General features: G+C 41.4%; 1 protein-coding gene across 3 annotated transcripts; it reads left to right on the top strand.

The window, feature by feature from the left end:
* Positions 1 to 4: 4 nt before the first annotated feature.
* Positions 5 to 19,851, top strand: WDCP (WD repeat and coiled coil containing). Of its 3 annotated transcripts, XR_006595901.1 has the most exons (5): positions 5 to 79; positions 10,040 to 11,888; positions 14,700 to 14,817; positions 16,122 to 17,503; positions 18,498 to 19,851. XR_006595901.1 is itself a non-coding variant. In XM_023252060.2 (4 exons), exons 2-4 carry the CDS (start codon positions 10,059 to 10,061, stop codon positions 16,247 to 16,249), a joined length of 2,076 nt encoding a protein of 691 aa, XP_023107828.2. In that variant the 5' UTR covers positions 5 to 79; positions 10,040 to 10,058; the 3' UTR covers positions 16,250 to 18,128. The 3 variants fall into 3 exon arrangements, 1 of the variants encoding a protein (XP_023107828.2); XM_023252060.2 differs by lacking the exon at positions 18,498 to 19,851 and having other exon boundaries at positions 16,122 to 18,128; XR_002741293.2 differs by lacking the exons at positions 16,122 to 17,503; positions 18,498 to 19,851 and having other exon boundaries at positions 10,040 to 12,021.
* The last annotated feature ends 3,648 nt before the right edge of the window (positions 19,852 to 23,499 follow it).

The raw sequence follows: 23,499 nt of genomic DNA on the forward strand, positions 1-23,499 counted from the left end.
CGATACTTCCGGTATTCGCTCAGGGCTCCAGATCCGCAGGACCCGGGAGTCTTATTTTCTGTGGGCAGTCAGGCCAAAGGTATTGTTGTGTCCGTTCCTGCCTAAGCCTAGCTGGTTTTGGGAGGCTGTGGGTGGGCGGAGAGGGAGATGGAGGGGCCAGTACTTGTTGGGGAGTGGGGAGGAGACCCAGGAGTGCAGAGAGGATGGGGAGAATGGGAGTAGGGAACTCGCGTGCAAAGGGCTAGCGGCTGAGGATGAGCGAGGGGTGGCTTTAAACGTTTGAATATATTCCATGTGACTCATTAGTGATACTTGTGGGAATATATCCTAAAGAAGCCATCGGAAATGAAGAACATGCTTTATGCATAAAGACCTTTATCACAGAGTTATTTATGATAAGATAAAGTTGGCACAACCAGGTGTCTCAACAGTGAGGAAAAATGCGACTTCACTAAATGCATATTAAGTGGCTTTTTAAAATAATTTGTAGGGGCGCTTTGGGTGGCCTAGTCAAGCTGTCCCACTTCGGCTGAGGTCATGATCTCACAGTTCACAAGTTCGAGCCCCACGTGGGGCAGGCACTGTGCTGACACCTCAGAGCCTGGAGCCTGCTTCAGATTCTGTGTCTCCTTGTCTCCCTGCCCTTTCCCTGCTCTCACTGTCTCTCTCGCAAAAATAAACAAACATTTAAATAAATAAATAAATAATTTATAAATTTTAAGTAACATGGGAAAATGCTAATATATAATAAGTGAAAAAATCATGATATGAAACTGTACAGTATGGCTGAAAAATTTTTAACCAAAACTACATAGAAAGAAAAAAAAGCCAGAGGGATGTAGTCATAATTTTTTCCCTTTGGATGAGTGGTTTTTCGTGAATTTAGCTTTTTACCTTTCCTGTGTGTTAATTTTTTAAAAAAGTATGAAGAACTTGAAATTATTTTATAGTCGAAACACAACAAACAGAAAAACAAGTTGGAGGTTATGTAGTTCTGTTTAAACCTACTGGAAATGGTCCAGTTTGCCTAAGCCCCTTGATTCTCACCATGAGTTGTCTTTAGAGATTAAAAACAAGAATTAAATGGTCATAGGCTGAGCAGGAGGTCCTGATTCTGACCATCTCTCCCCTGAACTAATAAAACAGTGGCTTTTCATTCCCTAAAACTCCCTGAAATCTTATAGTCTGAGGGTTGAGAGACTAGCAAGTATACAGTTAGCATCAGGCAGAATTTAGATATTTTAAAGGATACAAAATAATTGGGGGACACCTAAAGGCTATTTCAACCTTTGTCCTCTTGGCTGTCTGATCTTTCACAGCCAGACTGTCCACTGCTTTGGCTTTAACTATCTACATTATGACAGTGACTCCCAAATCCTTAACCTCTGACTGCCTAAGGCACATTGCTACCTATAGACATCTTAGATGAGGCAGATCTAATACAAAATTTCTTACCCTTCCAATGTTTGAAGCACACTCTGCCTTCTATATCTCTGATTAATGGTTCAACAGTTTCCTAAGCAAAAGTCTACATGTTATCCTCAATTCCCCTTTCTTCCTCACCACTCATATCCTACCTGATGTCATTATTTATTCAATCTGCATTAGAAATATCTCTGGAGGGGTGCCTTCGTGGCTCAGTAGGTTGAGGATCAGACTCTTGATTTCGCCTCAGGTCGTGATCCCAGGATAGTGGGATCGAGCCCTGCATTGGGCTCCATGGCCAGCGTTGAGCCTGCTTGTGATTCTCTCTTTCCCTCTGCCCCTCTCCCACTTTCTCCCACTCTTGCTCTCTCTAAAAAAAGAAAAAGAAAAAACAAAGAAAGAAAGATCTCTTGAATCAGGTACTCTTTCTCTTCGGAAGTAGCTACAAACTTGGCTTACTTTCTCATTGTGAGAAATTCAAACTATCTCATGACTCCTCATTAAACTTATCAGCCTGGGGTGCCTGGGTGGCTCAGTCGGTTGGGCGTCCGACTTTGGCTCAAATCATGATCTCACAGCTTGTGGGTTCGAGCCCTGCATCAGGCTCTGTGCTGACAGCTCAGAGCCTGGAGCCTGCTTTGGATTCTGTGTCTCCTCTCTCTCTGCCCCTCCCCTGCTCATGCTCTGTGTGTGTGTGTAGTGTGTCTCTCTCTCTCAAAAATAAACATTAAAAAATTAAAAAAAAAAACAGCCTTGTTCCTTGTCAGGTCCATCCTGTGCTTTGTCATGTGAATGTGTGCTGGTTCCTCCAAATTCCTCAGCATGCCCTTTATGATCAGGGATAGAAGGTTGGAAAGGTATATCAATCTCAGATAATTTAAAGACTGAAATACCTTGCTAAGACATTTGAAAGAACTTTTTTATATATGTAAACTGTAGAGACAAAGTATTTGAGCAGAAGAACAAAATGCACATAGCTGTGATTTTTTTTAATGTTTTTTATATTTATTTTGAGAGAGGGAGAGAGAGAGAGAATCCCAAGCAGGCTCTGTGCTGTGAGTGCAGAGCCCAGTGTGGAGCTCAATCCCACGAACCATGACATGACCTGAGCTGAGATCAGGAGTCAAGACGGTTAACCGACAGAGCCACCCAGGTGCCCCTGACCATAGCTGTGATTTTTTAAAAAGATGATTCTACCCAATCATATAAAGCATCCAGGCTCTGTGGGAAGGAAGAGGCTGGTATCCAGAAGACTTCTTGTTCTAGCCTACTAAAGAGGGAGAGGTGGTCAGGACCTAAACTAGCAATGGAGTACAAAGGATTGCAACAGATTTTTGTAATTTTTGTTAGGTTTTTGAGAAAAATGTGCCAAATTTCTTCTTGTTACCAAGGGTGAAAATATTAAAATTAATTCTTCTAAAAATGTTAGTAACATTATCATGTTTGTTTTTCTCTTATTTACAAATCCTTATTCTGTGCTACCCCTGGCCATATACACCCTCAATGACATTAGACTGAATTGGGTAGCCTAAAACATATATAAATTGCCTTTGATATAATTGGCCCATTAGGAATTTTCTCTGCCTAGGAAAATGTATCATGCATTATTTATCAATAAAAGTCTTTTAAAAGTGCATGAGTAGATATTAGAGGAAAACATATATTATCTTATATAAGACCAGTGGGCTAGAGATGGCAGTTTTCTTCATTAATAGTGACAAGGGACTTATTTTCCATTTAGCAAGCCACTACAGACCCACTTAATCTGACATCATGTGTAGAAGCATAGTAGACAATTCCTTCTTAGTAAAAGACTCTACAAACAAGGATAAGGCCAGCAAAGAGGCATGAGAAATAACTTGCAGATGAGTTAAAAGCAAATCACCAGGCAGTTTGGTAGAGAATATGTTTCTGTGGATGTAGAGTCCAAAGACAACTTCTCAAGCTCTGTCTTTGACACATACTACTCAGTAAAACAGGGTTGAAAAATGTCCACTGGGTTCAATGACATAGATGGCACTGGTGGCTTGGTGAAAGCTGTTTTAAAAAGGTGGTAATAGGGTCAGTTTGGGGGGTTAAGAAGAGAGTGGTGAGGAGATGCCTGGCTGGCTCAGTCAGTGGAATGTGCTACTCTTGATCTTGGGGTTATGAGTTCAAGCCCCAGGTTGGGTATAGAGATTACTTAAAACAAAATCTTTGGGGTGCCTGGGTGGCTGTCAGTTAAGCATCTGACTCTTAGCTTCCACTGTTTGTGAGATCGATTCTCGTGTTGGGCTCTGCTTGCTGACAGTGCAGAACCTGCTTGGGATTTCTCTCTCCCTCTCTCAAAACAAACCAATGATGGGGCGCCTGGGTGGCTCAGTCAGTTAAGTGTCTGACTTCGGCTCAGGTCATGTTCTCACGGTTCGTGAGTTTGAGCCTTACGTCAGGCTCTGTGCTGACAGCTCAGAGCCTGGAGCCTGCTTCAGATTCTGTATTTCCCTGTCTCTGTACCCCTCCCTTGCTGATGCTCTCTTTCTCTCTGTCTCAAAAGTAAATAAACACTAAAAAAAAAAAAAAAAAGCAATGAAAAACAAAATAACAATAAAATCTTTAAAAAACTTTAAGAGTTAGGGGCGCCTGGGTGGCGCAGTCGGTTAAGCGTCCGACTTCAGCCAGGTCGCGATCTCGCGGTCCGTGAGTTCGAGCCCTGCGTCAGGCTCTGGGCTGATGGCTCAGAGCCTGGAGCCTGTTTCTGATTCTGTGTCTCCCTCTCTCTCTGCCCCTCCCCCGTTCATGCTCTGTCTCTCTCTGTCCCCAAAATAAATAAACGTTGAAAAAAAATCCTTTAAAAAAAAAACTTTAAGAGTTAAACACAGTTCTTAAAGATTTTTTTGTTTAATGAATGCTAGTTTAATGAACAATTTTACCAAGATAATTACAATTCATTTCTATCCCTGTGCTTTATATTTTTATTTAAATTTCACAAACTTCTGTTGGTCAAAAAGAATATAATGTTTTTCATTAAGTTATTTAGCTAGTGTACTCTTTGTTAGTATTTATTTATAAATAATAATATTTTTAATATTTGTTATAATCAATATAATAATATTGTTAATATTATTTATTATGCTACTCTGTTTCTCAATAAGTCAACTAGGTGAAAATTCTTGTTTTTTGTCCTAAAATTAATCTTTCACAGTCATTTATTGTTGCAACATTTTATTCTTGCAACCATTATTACACATACAAATATATATCAACTCACTGATAGAATTTTGAAATAGAATGTACCTGAAGGTACAATTTTTGCCCTTTAAATAAAGAATGCTTATCTATATGCATATTTGTCTATATTTGAAAGTAAATACTTATCATTTAGATAAATTAGAATATCCAATTTATTCTCATTACTGCCTTATTCTTATCTGACCTTATGTATCTTAAATATGCATGGACACACACATTCAGGGATGCTAGAAAATGACATTAAGGCATTAGGCTGTTCAGTTTTCCAAAGGCTAAAATCCAAGCCAAATAGATTTTGGCTGAATACAAAGGCAAAGCCAGCTTTTGATGCACTTGAACTTGAAGCTCACTACTAAAGCCACAGTAAACCAGGTTCTGTATATAAGATGATGCAAGGAAAGATTTTCATACTGTGGCACTGATACAGACTCTACATTATAATAATCACTTGAAATAAAGATGTTTTTTCCCCTGGAACTATGCTAGGAAGAAAATGTTTCATTGTTGTAAAATCCTGTGTTAATTTTATAAAATATAAAAATTATATAAATATATGATTTATTAACATTGTTTGATTATTTGTCGTCATGATTTAAATGACAAGTATGAGTTAAGACCTGGAAACTTGTGCTAATATGTATATGTAAACTATGGCTAATATGTATGGTTGCTTAACCTTTTTTTTTTTTTTTTTTTTTTTTTACCATATAGGAAATGAGAAATGCTATTATATGGCTGCATTAGGACTATATGGACCAGTAGGGGAGGGAAATATCTCTTAATATATATTCCCCCATTGTTTTGGTTGTTTTAAGAGGCTGGATTATTGGGGCACCTGGGTGACATAGTCACTCTTTTTTTTTTTTTTTTTTTCTTTTTTTTTTCAATTTGAGAGGGAGCATGAGTCAGTCTGACTCTTGATTTCGGCTCAGGTCATGATCCCAGGGTGGTCAGATAGAGCCTTTGTTGGGCTCCGAGTTGAGTGCGGAGCCTGTTTAAGATTCTCTCTCTCTCTCTCTCTCTCTCTCTCTCTCTCTCTCTTTCTGGCTCTCTCTGCCCCTCTCTCTGACTCGCACTCTCTCTCAATTGAAAAAAAAAAAAAAGAGGAGGGATTATTTAACAGACTTAGAAAGCATGTCCAAATATAGTCCAAAGAGGTTTACTTACAGTATCATAAGAGCCTAAAGCAACAAAAATGTGATCACAACACAACCCCTGGCAATACTGTGACCCAATTAGAAACTCCTTTTATGATGTAATGGATACAGCATTCCATCTGAAAATACTTGACAGGCAAAGAAGTTAAGTTTTTAACTTAAGTCTCATTTTTACTCTCAAAGACCTTGTGCGTTAGTTGTGAAATGCGAGGTAGTACATGAAAGAGTAACTGGTAATTGCTGATAATAAACTGAAGATGTCACATGAGAGCTGTAGGCTGTGAGGCTATAGGAGTTAAGAGGAGGAAAGTATCAGGTTTAGCAGGATGATTAAAGAAGACCCCTTGAAGAGAGAGTAATGAAGCTGGGCCATCAGTTCCCCTGTCATTGATTAAGTGTTTTGAATTGGCCGAGTATTGTAACTATGAAGATGACCAACTAGAAATAAGACTGGAGGGATAGGAGGTCCACAATGGGTAGGGGTTCGAATGCCCAACTGAGGAATTCAGACTTTATCCTATTGGACAGTGCTGCCCAGCAGAACTTTCTTCAGTGATGGAGATGTTCTATTCTCCTCTGCCCAATGTGATAGCCACTAGCCACATGTGACTGTTGACCATTTGAAAAAGACTAGTGTGACTGAGGAACTGATTTTTTATTTTAATTAAATTTGCAAAGCACATATGGTTAGTAGCTACTGTATTGAACAGTGCAGCTGTGGGCAGTAGGTAGTATCTGCCTTTTTTTTTTTTTATGTTTATTTGGTGGGGGGAAGGGAGAGAATCCCAAGCAGGCTCCTTGCTCAGCACAAAGCCTGACACAGGGCTCGATTCCACAACCCTCGATTCCATGTGAGATCATGATCTGAGCTGAAAATCAAGAGTCAGACACTTAACTGACTGAGCCACCCAGGTGTCCCGAATTTTGTTTTTAACATCTGCCAATTTTTAAGCTGATAAATGATACACTTAAAAGGATATTTTAAGACTGGTTTTGCACAAGATGGACTAGAGAAAGAAAGAGGTAGGGAACCCAAGTAGGAGGCAATTATTACAGCCAACTAGGTTTGCAGTAACAGCGATCTGATTCAGGATAGTGCTGGTGGGAATGATAAGAAGGACTGGATTCAGGAACAGTTCTAAGAATTAATAAGACTTGGTCACCAACTGAGAAGGCAGGAGAGTAGTCAAATGGAGTCCTGAGTTTTTAGCCTGAGTGAATGTGAGAATGGTGATATCCATTAACAGAAATTGAGGAGCTGCTGTGGAGAGCAAAAAAGGCCATTTTTTTTTTCCTTTCATGCAGGTCCAGTTTGAAATGAATGTGAGCAAGGCTAATATCAGCCATAATGTGAAGCCTAACATATAATTGAATAGCATTGTAGCACAGCAGATCTGACAATAATAAACACAGGTAACAATTGAAAACACGAGAGTAGGTGACGCTGGAAGGAAGGAAATGTGAGAACAGTGATAGGGACTGAGTACTAACTAAACTTGTGGACCCTATCCACATGTAGAAAAAAGTTGGGACACAAGCTGAATTCCCACCTATAGTGGAATCTTTGAGTGCATTACGGCATACCTTGCAGCTACTAATGGGGCTACTTAAAAGATTGAGGAAGATCTGTTTGTTACTGACTTGAAAAAGTACCCGTGATTTAAAATAAATTAGTGAGGGGCGCCTGGGTGGCGCAGTCGGTTAAGCGTCCAACTTCAGCCAGGTCACGATCTCACGGTCCGGGAGTTCGAGCCCCGCGTCAGGCTCTGGGCTGATGGCTCAGAGCCTGGAGCCTGTTTCCGATTCTGTGTCTCCCTCTCTCTCTGCCCCTCCCCCGTTCATGCTCTGTCTCTCTCTGTCCTAAAAATAAATAAACGTTGAAAAAAAATTTTCTTTAAATAATAAAAAAATAAAATAAATTAGTGAATAGTATGTAACATATGAGATCCCTGTGGTTATTGTTGGTCCTTTTTTTAAAACCCCTTCCTAATTTGGGGGCAGCTGCCTTTTGTGTGAGTGTTGGTGGGAAAGCAGAACCCCCGTCCCTTATGACAGAAGCCTTTGTGGGGACCCCTCTTTCTCCCCATCCTGGCAGCTAGAGCAGGACTTGGAAGCTAGGCCAAGCCAGTGGGAAGTTTCCCCCTGGACCCCTATTCGGAATCTTAAGCAATTGTTATCAAGTGAAGGGGCAGTGAAGTTAGATTCTCAGCCACTAATGTGTTGAGAGAGTGGTAGCCATGGTTTATTCCGTCTAGCTAGCCTCACTTGGTTTCTGCTTGTTTTTCTGATCTTGGTTCTTGAGATTTTTTTTTTTCTTAAGTTAGCCAGAGTGGATTCTGTTGTTAGTACCCAGGGACTTTGACTTAAACCCCCTTTTTTTGTTTAAAAGAAAAAAAAAAAACTTAGCACATATAAAATTCTTTTTTTTTTTTTAGATAAGTTTCTTTAATGGTTTCAGAGGCTACACACCAAATTGTTAACAGTGCTTTTATCAAGGACTTGAGTTTGGGGAGGGGAGGTGTTGGCATGGGGTAGGAGGAAACATTTCATTTTATTATAGAAACTTCTGGTTTGTCTCAGTTTCATTGCAGTGAACATGTACTTCTTTAGTAATTTAAATTCCTTAAAAAAAAAAAAAAAACAAAAACCTTAAGAATGAAAAAAATTGAAGATAATATTTCCCTAACCTACTTTGTATTCTTGCAAAAGATTGTTGCAAGGAGCAAATGTGATAGGGAATGTGAAAATGGTCTGAAAATTATTAAGTGCTATTTGAATATGGTGAAGTAGAAATAGCAACAGTGACTCTTTGAGTGTCATTTCGCTGCGGAGGTAAAAGCCATTTTGAAGGGAGTTGAGGAAATAAGTGCTAATAAAGTCAGAGATGTGAATATCAGTTAATGCTTGACTTGGCAGTGAAAGAAGAATAGAAATTAGATGGTGAAAGAGGTTTTTCTCAATATTTTAATTTGAGAAATTTTTAACTTAAAAGTTGAAAGTACCAGGAATATCAATATAGCCTCAATCTAGATTCAGGATTTATTAACATTTTGCTACATCTGTTTTATCTCTCTGTGTTTCTATATAAAATGTGTAGGGTTTGGTGTTTCTGATTAAAAAAAAAAATTTTTTTTACATTTATTTATTTTTGAGAAACAGAGTGAGACAAAACTGAGTGGGGGAGGGGCAGAGAGAGAAGGAGACACAGAATCTGAAGCAGGCCCCAGGCTCCGAGCAAGGGGTCAGCACAGAGCCTGATGAGGGGCTCGAACCCACGAACTGTGAGATCATGACCTGAGCCGAAGTCGGACACTCAACCGACTGAGCCACCCAGGTGCCCCTGGTGTTTCTGGATTTAGCTAAGCCATTTAAAAGCAAATTGTAGGCATCATGACACTTTACCCCAAATACTCCAACATCATATTTTAACAGCAAGGACATTCTCCTACATGACCATAATACCGTGTTCACACTTAAGATTAAGAACTCTAAGGCTCCTGGGTGGCTCATTTGGTTAAGCATCTGACTCTTGATTTCAGCTGAGGTCATGATCTCATGGTTCATGGGTTAGAGCCCCACATGGGGCTCTGTGCTGACAGAGCAGAGCCTGCTTGGGATTCTCTCTCTCCTCTCTCTCTGCTCCTCCCCCGCTTGCACACACTCTCTCAAAATAAATAATAAACGTTTTTTTTTTAAAAGAAAATAACTCCACAGTATCTCCTAATATCTATTGCATATTCAAATTTCTCCAATTCTAAAAATATCTTTTTTTAATAGAAAATTTTATTTCCGGGGTACCTGGGTGGCTCAGTCGGTTAAGCATCTGACTTCTATTTGGGTCATGATCTCGAGGTTCCTGGGTTTGAGCCCCACATCAGGCTCTGTGCTGACAGCTCAGAGCCTGGAGCCTGCTTTGGATTCTGTGTCTCCCTCTTTCTCTGCCCCTCCCCCACTCGCACTCTGTCTCTGTCTCTCTCTCTCTCAAAAATAAACAAACATTAAAAAGAAAGTTTTATTTCCTCAATTCAAGAGCTGATCAAAGTTTATATGTTACATTTGCTTGTTATGGCTCAGTCATGTCTTTTAATCTGTCACATGCCTTTGACCTTTTATCCCCTTGAAATATTGACCTATGAAAGGCCTAAGCCAATTGTCTTATAAAATGTCCTACGTTTTGGATTTGTCTGATTATAGTCTCATGGTAAAACTTTCCTTCTTAATGATTTCAGATACCCTTTATCAAAGAGGATGGAGTTGGGAAAAGGAAGACTTCTCAGGACTGGGCTGAATGCATTGTATCAGGCAGTACACCCAGTTCATGGCCTTGTCTGGACTAATGGGAACCAGGTAGTCCTGACTGATTTACAGCTTCACAGTGGAGAGGCCAGGTTTGGGGACTCAGAGGTCATTGGACAGTTTGAACATGTGTATGGAGTGTCTTGGGCCCCACCTGGCACAGCTGACATGCCTGCTCTGCTCGCTGTGCAGCACAAGAAGCGTGTCATTGTGTGGCAGCTATGTCCCAGCAGTACGGGGACGAACAAACGGCTGATGTCTCAGACCTGTGAGATTAGAGAATCACTCCCTGTCCTTCCCCAGGGCTGTGTGTGGCATCCAGAAAGTGCTGTCCTGGCTGTGTTGACTGCGCAGCGTGTCTCTGTTTTCCACAGTGTTCACTGCGACAGTTCCCGGGTGAACGCGGACATTGACACCCAGGGCCTCATTCACTGTGCGTCTTGGACCCAGGATGGCCAGAGGCTGGTGGTGGCAGCTGGCAGCAGCCTGCATTCCTACATTTGGGACAGTGCTCAGAAGACTCTTCGCAGGTGCTCCTTCCACCCAGTGTTTGATGTGGACAGCTCTGTGCGCTCCATCAGAGCCACCGTGGACTCACAGGTCGCTGTAGCCACTGAGCTCCCACTAGATAAGATCTGTGGCTTAAATGCATCTGAAATCTTTGATGTTCCACCTAGCGGTGAAGACCCTTGTCTGTGTACTTTCCCGGTTATTGATGAAGTACCCACCACGGGTAAGGGGGCAGTTGCTTCTAAAACAAGTGTTGAAACATCAGTTTCTCCCCTTTCTTCCTTTTCAGATCCTCTGGATCTAACTCATATGCATTTCAATACGTCAAAGTCTGAGGGTAGTTCTCTTATTTGTCTAAGAAAAAAAGACTACTTGACAGGAACTGGCATGGATTCTTCACATCTGGTCCTTGTGACCTTTGAGAAGGAGGTTACGCAGACCAGAAAAGTCACCATTCCAGGCATTCTTGTTCCTGATCTAATAACATTTGGTCTTAAAGCTCAGGTGGTAGCAGTGGCTTCTAATACTTCCAATATAATTTTTATCTATTCTGTCATCCGATCGTTTATACCAAACATCCAGCAGATTCAACTTGAGAAAAGTGAAAGACCAAAAGGTATGTGTTTCTTGACAGATAAGTTATTATTAATTTTGGTTGGAAGACAAAAATCCACTGATTCAGCATTTCTTCCTTCTTCAAAGACTGATCAGTATATCATTCGTTTGATTGTTAGAGAAGTAACATTGGAAAAAGAATTGCCAGTAACATCGAGTGAAAACCAGAGTGGATACTCTACTTTCAGTACTCCATTAAGTAAAATAGACAGAAAAAAGCTACTTGAAAGTCTTTCCCCAGATTTGTGTCACCAAAACAGAGGGCTCTTCACATCTGACAGCCGTAGTCAATGCGAAAGGCCTGGAAGAACCCTTATTGAAGAAATCAGGAGCCCTCCAAGCAGTATCTGTGATGGCTCCATAGCTCTCAGAACTCTAGATGCTGAGCCCGTTAACCGCTCAGTAACACCACCCAGGTCCAGCAGCACACCCGACCACACCAGCACTCCGGAACCTCCTAATTTGCCTCAAAGCAAGAACTCACAGAAGGAAAAGGAAACTTACCGACTGTCTAAGGAAATGGAAATTTTGTCTAGGACCCTGACTGAAGTGCAGCGATGTCTTTCTGAACTCACAGACGCTCTGCATAATGGGAAGAAGTCCTCTCCTGTGTATCCACTGTCTCGGGATCTGCCTTACGTGCACATCACTTACCAGGTAACTTCTCCTTTGAGGAGCTACCACTATACAGAAAAGCTCCTGCAGCCAGTGGGTACTGCAAGAAAAATCCACTGATGAGGAAGATGGTGCTCTAGCCGAACTTCACTGAACTGGTCATGTTATGTCACAGGCAAGTTGTAATACCTTTCTGGGTTGGTTGGCTGCCAGCCAGACAGGCACACATACCAGTGTATAGTGTGATCGTATCACATGCATGGTGTAAAATATGAATGACGGTACTCATTCTGGCAATTTCTATTTAGGAAAAAAAAGAGTTTTCCTTATTGTACCATCTTATCATGGGAGACTTTTCCTTATGCATTGCAGAGAGAAAGTTAGGTCCATTTTAAAAAAATGTAATGCGTATGCAAACATTACACGAATGGGATTATAGCTTACCTGTTTTTATCACGAACACTTTCTTTCTCCATTGAACTTGGCCCTGCCCCCTGCCATAATTCACTTTATGGCAGCTTACTGTGGTTCTCTCCATATTTTAGTTCATAACTCATATAATCGTACACACTTCTTTGTATCTATAGGCCTATATGCGGGGCTGATGGTTTGTCATTGTTTTACAAAAATGGAGTCGTAAGTTGCGCTCTTCATGCTGAGAGGATGCTGCTTATTGAGGTGGTCCATTGTTGATAGACGTTCACGTTGCCTTTACTTCTTCACTTCTTCAGTCACTCCAAGCAGGGCTCTCATCGTACTCTTTTATGTATCTATTTGTATTCCTACTTTTATTTCTGTTGGGTTGGTTCCCAGAAGTAGAAGCGCAAATTTGAAAAGTACATATACATTTCTACTTTTAATACAGTTGCCAGATTGCCTTTCAGAGATTTTTTACTAAATGTATCATCATATGCCCACTCTCAACCTATGAGACTTCCTGTTCCTCACATCCTTACCAATCTGATAAGTGTGAAGTGCTTTTTACTTTCATTCATTTGTATTTCCTTTACTGTTAGTGAACTTGAGTATGTCTTTCATGGTTTTTGGCCCACTGAATATGAACTGCCTATTGTTCATTTTTTTTTTCCTATTGAGTTATCAGTTTATAAGAGTTTTTTGCTTATTATAGAAATTAACATACATGCAATAGTCTAGATTTGGTTGCATTGTTTTATTATATTAGTTTTTACATTTAAATTTTTAATCTTTCATTACATTTTGGTGTGTGGTCCACTTTTATTTTCTGAGAGATAACCAATTGTGCTAGGAGCTTTATTAAAAATCTATCTTTCGATGGGGCGCCTGGGTTGCTCAGTCAACTCTTGCTTTCAGCTCAGGTCATGACCTTGTGGTTCATGAATTCAAGCCCCATGTAAGGCTCTGCACTGACTGCACAGAGCCTGCTTGAGATTCTCTCCCTTTCTCTCTGTCCCTACCCCCACTTGTGTGTGCTCTCTCTCACGCTCTCTCTGTCAAAGATAAATAAATAAACATAAAAAAAAAAATACATCTTTCAGGGGCCTGGCTGACTCAGTAGGTGGAGTATGCAACTCTTGATCTCAGGGTCCTGAGTTCAAGCCCCACGTTGGCATAGAGCTTAATTTAAAAAAGAATCCATCTTTAATCTCACTGAACTTGATCTAACACATTTGTCATATATAAACTTATATGTACTGGGATCTAATTCTGAATTCTCCATATTGTAACTACTATAATGCTGATCTCTTTATCTAGAATTTTACCAATATCACACTGATTTGATTGTGGACTTTTATATCTTCATTTTAAAAGATATTTGCAGAAAGTTGGTATCGAAATCATTGATAAGTAATATGTAAGTTATTATCTAATAGTTAAGAGAGGTCTTTTAATTAGTTTTTAAAAAAATTTTTTTAATGTTTATGTATTTTTGAGAGAGAGAGAGAGAGAGAGAGAGAGCATGAGTGGCAGGAGAGGTACAGAGAGAGAGGGAGACACAGAATTCGAAGCAGGCTCCAGGCTCTGAGCTGTCAGCACAGAGCCCGACATGGGGTTCGAACTCATGAACTGTGAGATCATGACCTGAGCCGAAGTCTGACGCTCAACTGACTGAGCCACCAAGGCGCCCCTTAATTAGTTTTTTCTTAAAACTACTACTCTTGGAACAACTCAAAGGTATAGGTTTAGTTTTTGTTTATTTGTAATGTTTATTTTGAGGGGGAGGGGGTAAGGAGAGAATTCTAAGCAGTCTCTGTGCTGTCAGTGCCGATCGGGCTTGATCTTATGACCATGAGATCGTGACTGGAGCCGAGACCAAGAGTCAGGCACCCCAGGATGTAGGTTTTTAAAAGAACCAAAGAATAGTTTAAAATAATTAAAATTTTTTATTATGAAAAATTGTAAACATAAAGAAAGACTAAATAACGAAATCTTTTATACCTATCATCTGGATTTAACTCTTGTTAATATTTTGCCATAATGGCTTTATTTTTTTTTTAATTTTTCTTTTAAATCTTTATTTATTTTTGAGAGAGAGACAGCAGGCTCCAGGCTCTGAGCTGTCAGCACAGAGCCTGACGCAGGGCTCGAACTCACGAACCGTGAGATCATGACCTGAGCCAAAGTCAGCCACCCAACCAGCTGAGCCATCCAGGCACCCCTATTGCTTCATGGTATTTAAGCCATAAATATTTTGGGATCAAATCTTTTTGTTATGTTAAATAATGTAGCCAAAATCTCCTTATTTACAACTGGTTTAGTTAGAGTAATAGTAAATAGGATTTAAAAAAAACTATTTACACATTCTAGTTTTAAGAAATGTTAACTTTGTTGCTTCTGCAGTCAGTTTAACAACTTTTATTTTTATATCTGAAGAAATCTCATTATGTAGGTCCTGTTGTTGAAAAAAGAGCTGTGCTTCTCTGCAATGGCAAACTAAGGCTCAGTACAGTTCAGCAGACTTTTGGCCTCTCTCTTATTGAAATGCTCCATGGTAGGTAAAATTCAGAAATCGACTCTATCCCACACCCCCTCCCTCTACCATTTTTTGTTTTGTAACTTTGTAATTTTCATTGCTAATGAACCATTCAGTGGTTCACTAGATAATTAGGTATTGTTAATTGTCTACTATATACCCAAGGCTATAGAAAATATGGGTTCTGCCCTTAAGGAACTTACATATATATTCTAGCTGGAAGACCTAAATGTACACAGGAAAAAACTAGAAAAGAGTTACAAAGCAATGTATAACAGCTGCAAAGAAATGACATAAAAACCTCATATATACCTGTTACACTACACATAAAGGTCATAGCAGCATTTCTTAAAGGAGGTGTCATTTCAATAGGCAGCAAACATGTGGATGTGAAGGCCATTCCCAAATGCCAGAGGACTGAGTCACACCCGTACCATCAGGTGCACAGGATGGTTTTATGCCTCATTCTTTTAATGGAAGCCACCACCACATTGAACATGGAATTTGTTTCATTTTTTTCTCCCCCTTAATATGTCAGCATCAGCTTTTTCCTGTTTTGACACATGCATCTGTGATATGACATCATAATTGTCATTTGTCCTGGGTGGGGTTAATATTCCATTCTGGGTATACCATATTGTACTTTGCCATATTTTCTTTGGCATTTAAGTGGTTTCCAATTTTCGGCATCATCAATAGCACTAATAAAGACCTCTCTGCATATTTTACATGTTGTTTTTGGAAAGTATAGATTTTCAGAAGTGAAATTTTCAGAAGTGAGGCACAGTACATCTGAAAGAACCAGAGAAGGTCACAGGCTTGTGTTATGCTACTGGCCCTAGGTCACCCCAGAACAAACCATTCAGGATTATCTGGACCATTCTAGTCTATCTGCAGTCGGCTCAGCCTCCTTAGCTGTCTAGAGATTGGTATGAACCTAAAGAATAAAGCTTCCTCCAGAGAGTAACTGTTCCCACCTTCACATAGTTTCTGGAGAAATTGCTTACGAGCGTGTAGATAGGGACACTGCACACACAACCCCTAACAACGTGTGCACTACATACACACTCATATGCATAGCACTAAGTGATAAATGCCTAGCGTGGGTAAAAGTGGATGTCCCCTAGCTATGCCTAAGTCATCAATGACCTCACCCTAAGTAGGACTCAGTCCTTCCAGCTTCCCATTCCCATCCGTGTGATGATCAGGTTCAATATTACCAACTACTGGATTCTTACTCTCAAAAAAGTATTTGTCTTATTTTTCTTTAAAGAATAAGATGAGATGTTCTAAATTACATATGTGTTTATTTCACTTTGCAGACTCACACTGGATCCTTCTCTGTGCTGATAGCGAAGGCTTCATCCCGTTAACTTTCACAGCCACTCAGGAAATAACCATAAGAGATGGCAGCTCAAGTGTCTTCAGAGACTCTGCCTCAGAGTCTTAATCCTGGTCCTTCTCTCGAAGTCTATAGAGAGCTTTAGTGTCCAAAGTGTAGATGCCACCAGCTGTCCCACCCATTTAGGCAGTATGGCCTGATACCTTTTTTTTTTTTTTTTTTTTTTTTTGAGAGAGAGAGAGAATCCCAAGCAGGCTCTGCTGCTGTCAGCGCACAGCCCGACACAGGGCCCAAACCCACAAACCGTGAGATCATGACCTGAGCCGAAGTCAAGAGTCGGGCTCGCAACCAACAGAGCCACCCTGGTGCCCTGGCCTGATACTTGTTTGCAGAGTTATTTGCTGCATAGCTTTTCAGATGAGGCCATTACAGACAAGATCTGTCTTCCACCATGGACTCTTCCCAGCTGGGATTTGCATTGTGGCTCAGAAGTGAAGCACGTGCCATGGTTGGCTTGGCCACTTGCCCCCCATTTCCCCCAGGCTGAGGCTCACTGCTCTGTAGCAGAGCTCAGTCTTTGTTAGATGGCTCAAAAAGTGGTTGTTTATGTATTCATGACTGTGTGGTTTTGTCTAAGGGCAGAATTCCCAGAACAAAACAATATTATGGTGCCATATGGATTGTGTTTTATGGTTTCTCTGAGGCTTTCTGTCCCTTGCCCAAAACCGTTAAAGCTGTCTTAGAAGCACTTAAAAGGTACTTCGGCATTGTTATAGATCATTTCCTTGGCTGATGAGAGCAAGAGGTACCAGAGAACATATGCTCCAGCATGTCCTGTTTACCCCAAACCAGCAGGAATCAGCAGAGCTCAAAAGAAGACCCAAAAAAATCAACCGACTTCTGTGCCCAGCGCTACCTAGAACAGGAAGTCGTTCTGATGTTGGCTGGACCTGCCAGGATTTAAACCTAACTCTCTTGCTTCCTTAAAAAATCTGGCTAACTATGGTCTAGATACTCCTAAAAACTAGTCCTAGCAGATTTCAAATGAAATTTCAAATGCTGTGATCCCTCTGGACCCCACCTGAGCGTGTGCGCGTGTCAATAGTGCAATGCCTAGCACAGAGGTCAGAGGCGTGGTTCTATGCTGTCGCTCCTCCTGATTTTCTCCCTGAAATGCTTCACCCCCCATCCCCCAGTTTGGGGATCATAAAAATGTCCTGTTTTTCTCCCAGTACACTCCCTTAGTTACATTGTCACTTTAATTTTGATGTTTTTCTTTTCCCTCCATTCAGGTCTTAGAGACCAGCACGGAGTCTGTGAGAGAAAGTAGTTCAGAAAATTGGAAATTTCACTGAATCTAAGGTGGGTAGAAGTACGAGCTTATTATAATTACGGGCTCAAGTGCCACCTTAGTAAAGTGGAAAGAGCCCTGACTGCAACTTCAGATAGACACATCACCTCTCACGCAGAATCATAAATTTCAGTGACGGCGCACAACAGATTGATGGCTGTGTGGCTAGTCAGGGCACATCTGCAGATAAATTGTTTCAGCCATAGAGGTTCCATTAGCACATATGCATCTTTCTCCCCACTTTCCTTTAAAATTGTCTGGAAAGAAAGATTTTGTGCCCTTGGGGACTTCTGTCTGTCTGTTACCCTTTATGAAGATGGAGCTGGGATAAGAAAGAAGCGAGGGCCCATTTTGTGGTTCAGATGCATTAGGCAGCTGCTGGGATAATGGACGCGGAGGCTGCTGGTCTGTAATCAGTAGTCTGAGAGCAGTGGCTGAGGACAGTCTGAGGCCTGGCTGCATTTGCAGAGGAAGTGTCTGCATGGGATGAAAGTACACTATTATGAAGCCTGCAGAGGGGGCCTGGGGACCCTGTAGTAAGATCAATGTGGGTGCCTCAAAGTGTATGTTATGTTCACCATTTCTCTGGTCAGAGTCCTGTAAATGAGTCAATAAAATCACTAATGGTTGATGCGACTGTTGTGAATGTTTTGATGGTATTTTCTTTGTGATTATTGCCGGTATAAAGAAAAGTTCTTGATTTTTTGTTTGTGGATGTTGTCTCTGTATTTCTTCTGGCGGACAGTCTGACATATAAATTATTTATTTCTTTATCACAAATCTGATTCCATGACAACTCTCCTACGAAAGACGTCTCCTTGGCCTCTGCTATTATTATAGTCATTGGAACAATAGAAGATAATCCAGTACTTGCTGGCTTTAGAAACAGGGAGAGAAGAGTTGTCATCTTTTAACTATTGTTCAATGTCATGTTGAGAATATTTTGCATAAGGAAAGGCATTCTTTACAAATCTTCGTGCCCAATTTTTTCTGAATTTTGTACAGGTATTTATTATTTGATACACGCAATAGATGTGAAGTATAGGAAGGCTTAATAATAAAATGAACCACCCACCACCTAATGTAAGAACCAGAACATTACTAGAAACCATTCTGGATCCTTCTCCGTAGAGACAGTTCCACCCCAGAGGTAACTAATGTCTTGATTGTTGTAATTATCATTTCCTCATTCCTTGTCTTTTTCACCACAACCACATGTACACATTGCCCTAAACAATAGTCTGTATTTCCCCTTGTTTTGGAGCTTTATACAACAGCATTATATTGCGTATAGTCTTCTGCAACTTTCACATTTATTTCTTTAATTAACATCCTGTTGGGTACTTGAGGGGAATCCTCTTTCTCTCTGTGTAGCTTACTCCTCTACAATACTCTGTCCTGCAAACTCTAGCCACTTTGGTCTCCCCAAACTCACCTTCTCAGCTCAGAGTCCTCTGGGCTCCAAATGGTGCTCTACACGGTCATCTGGGAACCCTCAAGGCAATCCCTAAGATCTCCTCATTTGTTTCCCATCTCTCAGAGATTCCTCCTTCATTGCCTCATGCCCAGTGTCTTGAAAACTTATTTCATATATGCAGACCAGTCGTTTTTAATCGCTTCAACTGAGAGGCTGGATCTGGTCTTTACTACTCCATCATGGCCAAGAGCAAGTCTTTCCACATCTTGTTCATTTATTTCTAGGTACTTTATATTTTTTGTTGCTACTGCTTAAAAATTATGTTCTATAACTGTTGCTGGAATATAAAAATGTAATTTTGTTAATTTTATGTCCAGCTACCTTGCTGTGCTCTCTTATTCTAATAATGTATCTGTAGGTCCTTTTGGGTTTTCTAAGTAGGTAATCATATCATTTATAAATAATGACAATTTTGTTTCTTCCTTTCTAATTATTATACTGTTATCTTACTGCACTAGTTAGATCCCCTGATGAAGTGTTGAACAGAAGCATTGATAGTGAGTAATCCTTCCCTTATTCCTGATTTTAAAGGGACTATTTCATCATTAACATTTTACCACTAGGTGACATATTTCACCATTAAGAATGTTTGCTATAGGTTTTTGGTAGATAGCCTTACTCAGGTTTAAAAATCTCTACTTGTGGTGCCTGGGTGGCTCAGTAGGTTAAGCATCTGACTCTTGATTTCGGCTCAGGTCATGATCTCATGGTTTGTGAGTTCAAGCCCTGCCTGCATCAGGCTCTGTGGTGGTAGTGCAGACCCTGCCCGGGATTCTCTCTCTCTCTCTACCCCTCTCTCTGCACCCCTGTCCCCCACGCTGGCCTGTGTGTGCGTAGGCTCTCTCTGTCTCTCAAAGTAAACTTGAAAAAAAATGTCCTTTTCTTCTTGGTTTGCTTAGTACTTTTATCATGAATGAATATTAGCTTTTTATTAAATGATTCTGTATCTATTGAGATCATAATTTTTTTCCTCCTTTATTAATGTGGTAAATTTCACTGGACAGATTTTTCTTTTTTATTATTATTATTATTATTTTTTTTAATATTTATTCTTGAGAGACAGAGCATGAGTGAGGAGGGGCAGAGAGAGAGGGAGGCACAATCTGAAGCAGGCTCCAGGCTCCAAGCTGACAACACAGCGCCCAATGCAGGGCTTGAACCCACAAACATGAGATCATGACCAGAGCCGAAGTTGGACACTTAACTGACTGAGCCACCTAGGAGCCCCTTAGTTTACTAGTATTTTGTTTCAGATTCTTGCTTCTATGTTCTGTGCTCTTTTAATCCTCTAAGGTTAGCCTGTAAATTTCCTTTCATTTTTACTTTTCTTGTCTGGTTTTGGTGTTAAACTTATTCTGGACTGATACAATGAGTTGTAGAGTTTGCCCTTTTTCTATTCCCTGGAAAAGTTTTCATAAGCTATGAAATGATCTTTGATAAAAAGTTTGATAGCACTTGGTAAAATCATTTGAATCTCGTGGTTTGGGTGTATATGTGTGTGTGAATGCTTTATAATATGTATTTCATTCCTTGAATATTTATGAGATCATTTAGGATTTCTGTTGTTTACACTCACACACGTATACACTCAGTTCTTCTATAATGCTTGTTTTGAAAACACAAATTTGTTCCAACACAATTGCTATATTAAAGAACAATTTGAGCATAACCTGAATTTCCTTGCTTCTGCACCAGTTTTGTCCTTAAGAGACACAGAAAAATACCCAGCAGAACGAAGAAGTCCCATAGGAGTACGCAAACGCACACACATACACACCTCAAACATCTCACAAGCAGCTGTGTCTCCATGTGTGTTATGAGCCAAACCCATCCATTTCTGGGGCTACAACTTTCTATCCAATTTCAAATAACTTCTGCCATTTGATAATAACATACAAGCTGCAACCCTTTCCTCCCATTGCTTCATCCACACTCCGTGTGCACAGGAAGGGCGCAGCAGCGCGAATGGGGAAGAAAGAAAACTAAGAAGACCCCAAGTTTTTGGTTTTGGTGACCTGATAGATGCTGACATAATTTACCAAAAATGCAGGAGGTGGAACAAGCGTGGGAGGTGATGAGTTCCGCTTGAGGATGTTTTAACTGCCTGAAGAACACTCAGATGGGCTTCTGAAGTTCAGCAGAGCTCAGGGTTAAAATAGAGAGGTGTAGGGGCGCCTGGGTGGCGCAGTCAGTTAAGCGTCCGACTTCAGCCAGGTCACGATCTCGCGGTCCGTGAGTTCGAGCCCCGCGTCGGGCTCTGGGCTGATGGCTCAGAGCCTGGAGCCTGTTTCCGTTTCTGTGTCTCCCTCTCTCTCTGCCCCTCGCCCATTCATGCTCTGTCTCTCTCTGTCCCAAAAATAAATAAACGTTGAAAAAAAAAATTTTTTTTTAAAAAATAGAGAGGTGTAACGGTGATAGTGATTGAGGGGCATCTGGTTGGCTCAGTCGGTTAAGCTTCTGACTGTTGCTTTCGGCTCAGGTCATGATCTCATGGTCACAAGATCAAGCCCCATGTAGGGCTCAGCACTGGGCGTAGAGCCTGTTTAAAATGCTCTCTCTTCCTCTGCCCACTGTACCCTCCCCTGATTGTGCTCTCTCTTTTCTCTCAAAGAATAAATAAAAATAAAGGTGTTTGTGAGTGAGATCACATGGCCCTGGGAAACCTGAGAAACCTACAGAGCATCAAAGGAAGAAGAAGCAAAGGAAAAGACAGAAAATGAAGGGCCAGAGATGGTGGAGGCTAAGGGGGAAGGTGCATCATGTAAGCCAAGGGAGGATGGAGTTTTGAAAATGAGTGGCCAGCATTTAATGGCTACCAGTCACTGAGGGTTTCTCTGGTCAGATATGATCTCACACTTAATCCTCATGGCCATCCAGAGGTAAGGGCGAACACATTCCTTTCAAAAAGGAAACAGGCTCAGGTTTGTTACAGAAGTTGATGAGTCACACAAGTAAACAATACGAACCCCCATTTCCTTTTCTCTGATGCTGGAGTTGACCTTTGACAGTGCTGAGCTGCATGGTCTCCATAGGAAGGCAGAGTCCAGGTTTAAGGAGTTGAGGGGGGAATGGCAGGTGGGGACAAGGGGACAACACTATGGTGGCGGGGGGCTGGGGGAGAAGAGCAAAGCAGATTGTTTGGACAGGTGGAAGCTAAGGGAACAAGGAAAGGTGATTTTTGTCTGTTTCAGGATAAAGCTGATATAAACATTCACTTGTTCATTCAGTAGACATTTATGCATATTGAACATTTACTTCCAGGCACTGAGGATCCAGCAGGAAGAGCCAACGTCCTCATGACGTTTGGCCTCGTGACGTTTAACGTTTTAGTGGGGGCGGCCAGCAATAAGTAAGCAATTGATAAATACACAATTGTACATGGAGGTAGGTCTACTAAGCACAGGCAAAGCAGGGAGAGCTTAGAGAGTGCTGGAATGCAGGAACGGTCACTAGGGGAGAGCAGGAGCGCAGGAAAGGTCTCTCTGTCCCAGAAGTGACATTTGAGCAGCCCCCGGTCTTGTGGGTCTTGAGCAAGTGAGTGGCATGATCTCTTGGATTTAAGTGGGTTTGGAAAAGGTAGCAGAGAGGGAAGGGGTGAGTGAGATGCCTACTCTTTGTCAGCAATAGGCCCAGGGCTGGGCCTTAGTGGTGAGCAGACATCCTCTTTCTCTGAAACAGGAGGACTGGCTCTGAGGGTGGGTGTCAGAAGAGGGACATGAGGGGAGGCCCTATGGGCAAATGTGAGTCAAAGGATCCAGAGTAGGAATAACGGGTTGAGTCAGGAATGATAATTCTCGATGAGTACAGATAATACCGTGGGATCGGAGCATAGAGTCCGAGGTGGGGATGCTGGCATTTGGTTTCAGTGGAGGAGAGTTCCTCCTGGTACCAAAGTCGGCATCAGCTGTTCCTCCAACAAATGTTTCCAGCACTGGCTGTCTCCACAAGCTTTAGAGTCAGGCCCACTTAGGTTTAAGGCCATTTTTGCCACCAACTGACCTTAGGCAAGTTACTTAATCCCAGCCTGTTTCCTCACCTGAGAATGAGAATAATAGTACCCACTTCGTAGCACTGCTATGAGGGAGAAATGGAATAATACATTTTGGGCAGCCCCTGGTCATCTAACCCCTGACCCCAGAGGTGGCCCCCTGCAGCTGTATTTGGACAGTACAGTTCTGCTTGAGGCTGCACTCCTGGGAAACAGGTAACAGAATTCGGCACAAGCTTCTGATCCTATCTGAATTGCCCATCTTTCCAAAGCACGGCATGATAACATGGGAGAAATTTTACCTTGCCTTCTGTCTTAGCAGGTACTGTTCCCCACAGCCAGTGATTTTCCATTGTTGAGAAACTGGTTTGTGTGTGTGTGTGTGTGTGTGTGTGTGTGTGTCTCCGCGTGCAGCCAGGGGTGAGCAGAGCTTCCTGGCAGCCCCTTAGGCAGATGGCCAATGAAGAGAAGCTGAACCCAGCTCTTTCCCTGACGCCCTGTGACCTCAATGATCACCTACCCATGTCAGTGTCACAAGCAAG

The sequence above is a fragment of the Felis catus genome, chromosome A3, assembly GCF_018350175.1.
Source record: "Felis catus isolate Fca126 chromosome A3, F.catus_Fca126_mat1.0, whole genome shotgun sequence".
Lineage (NCBI taxonomy): Eukaryota > Metazoa > Chordata > Mammalia > Carnivora > Felidae > Felis > Felis catus.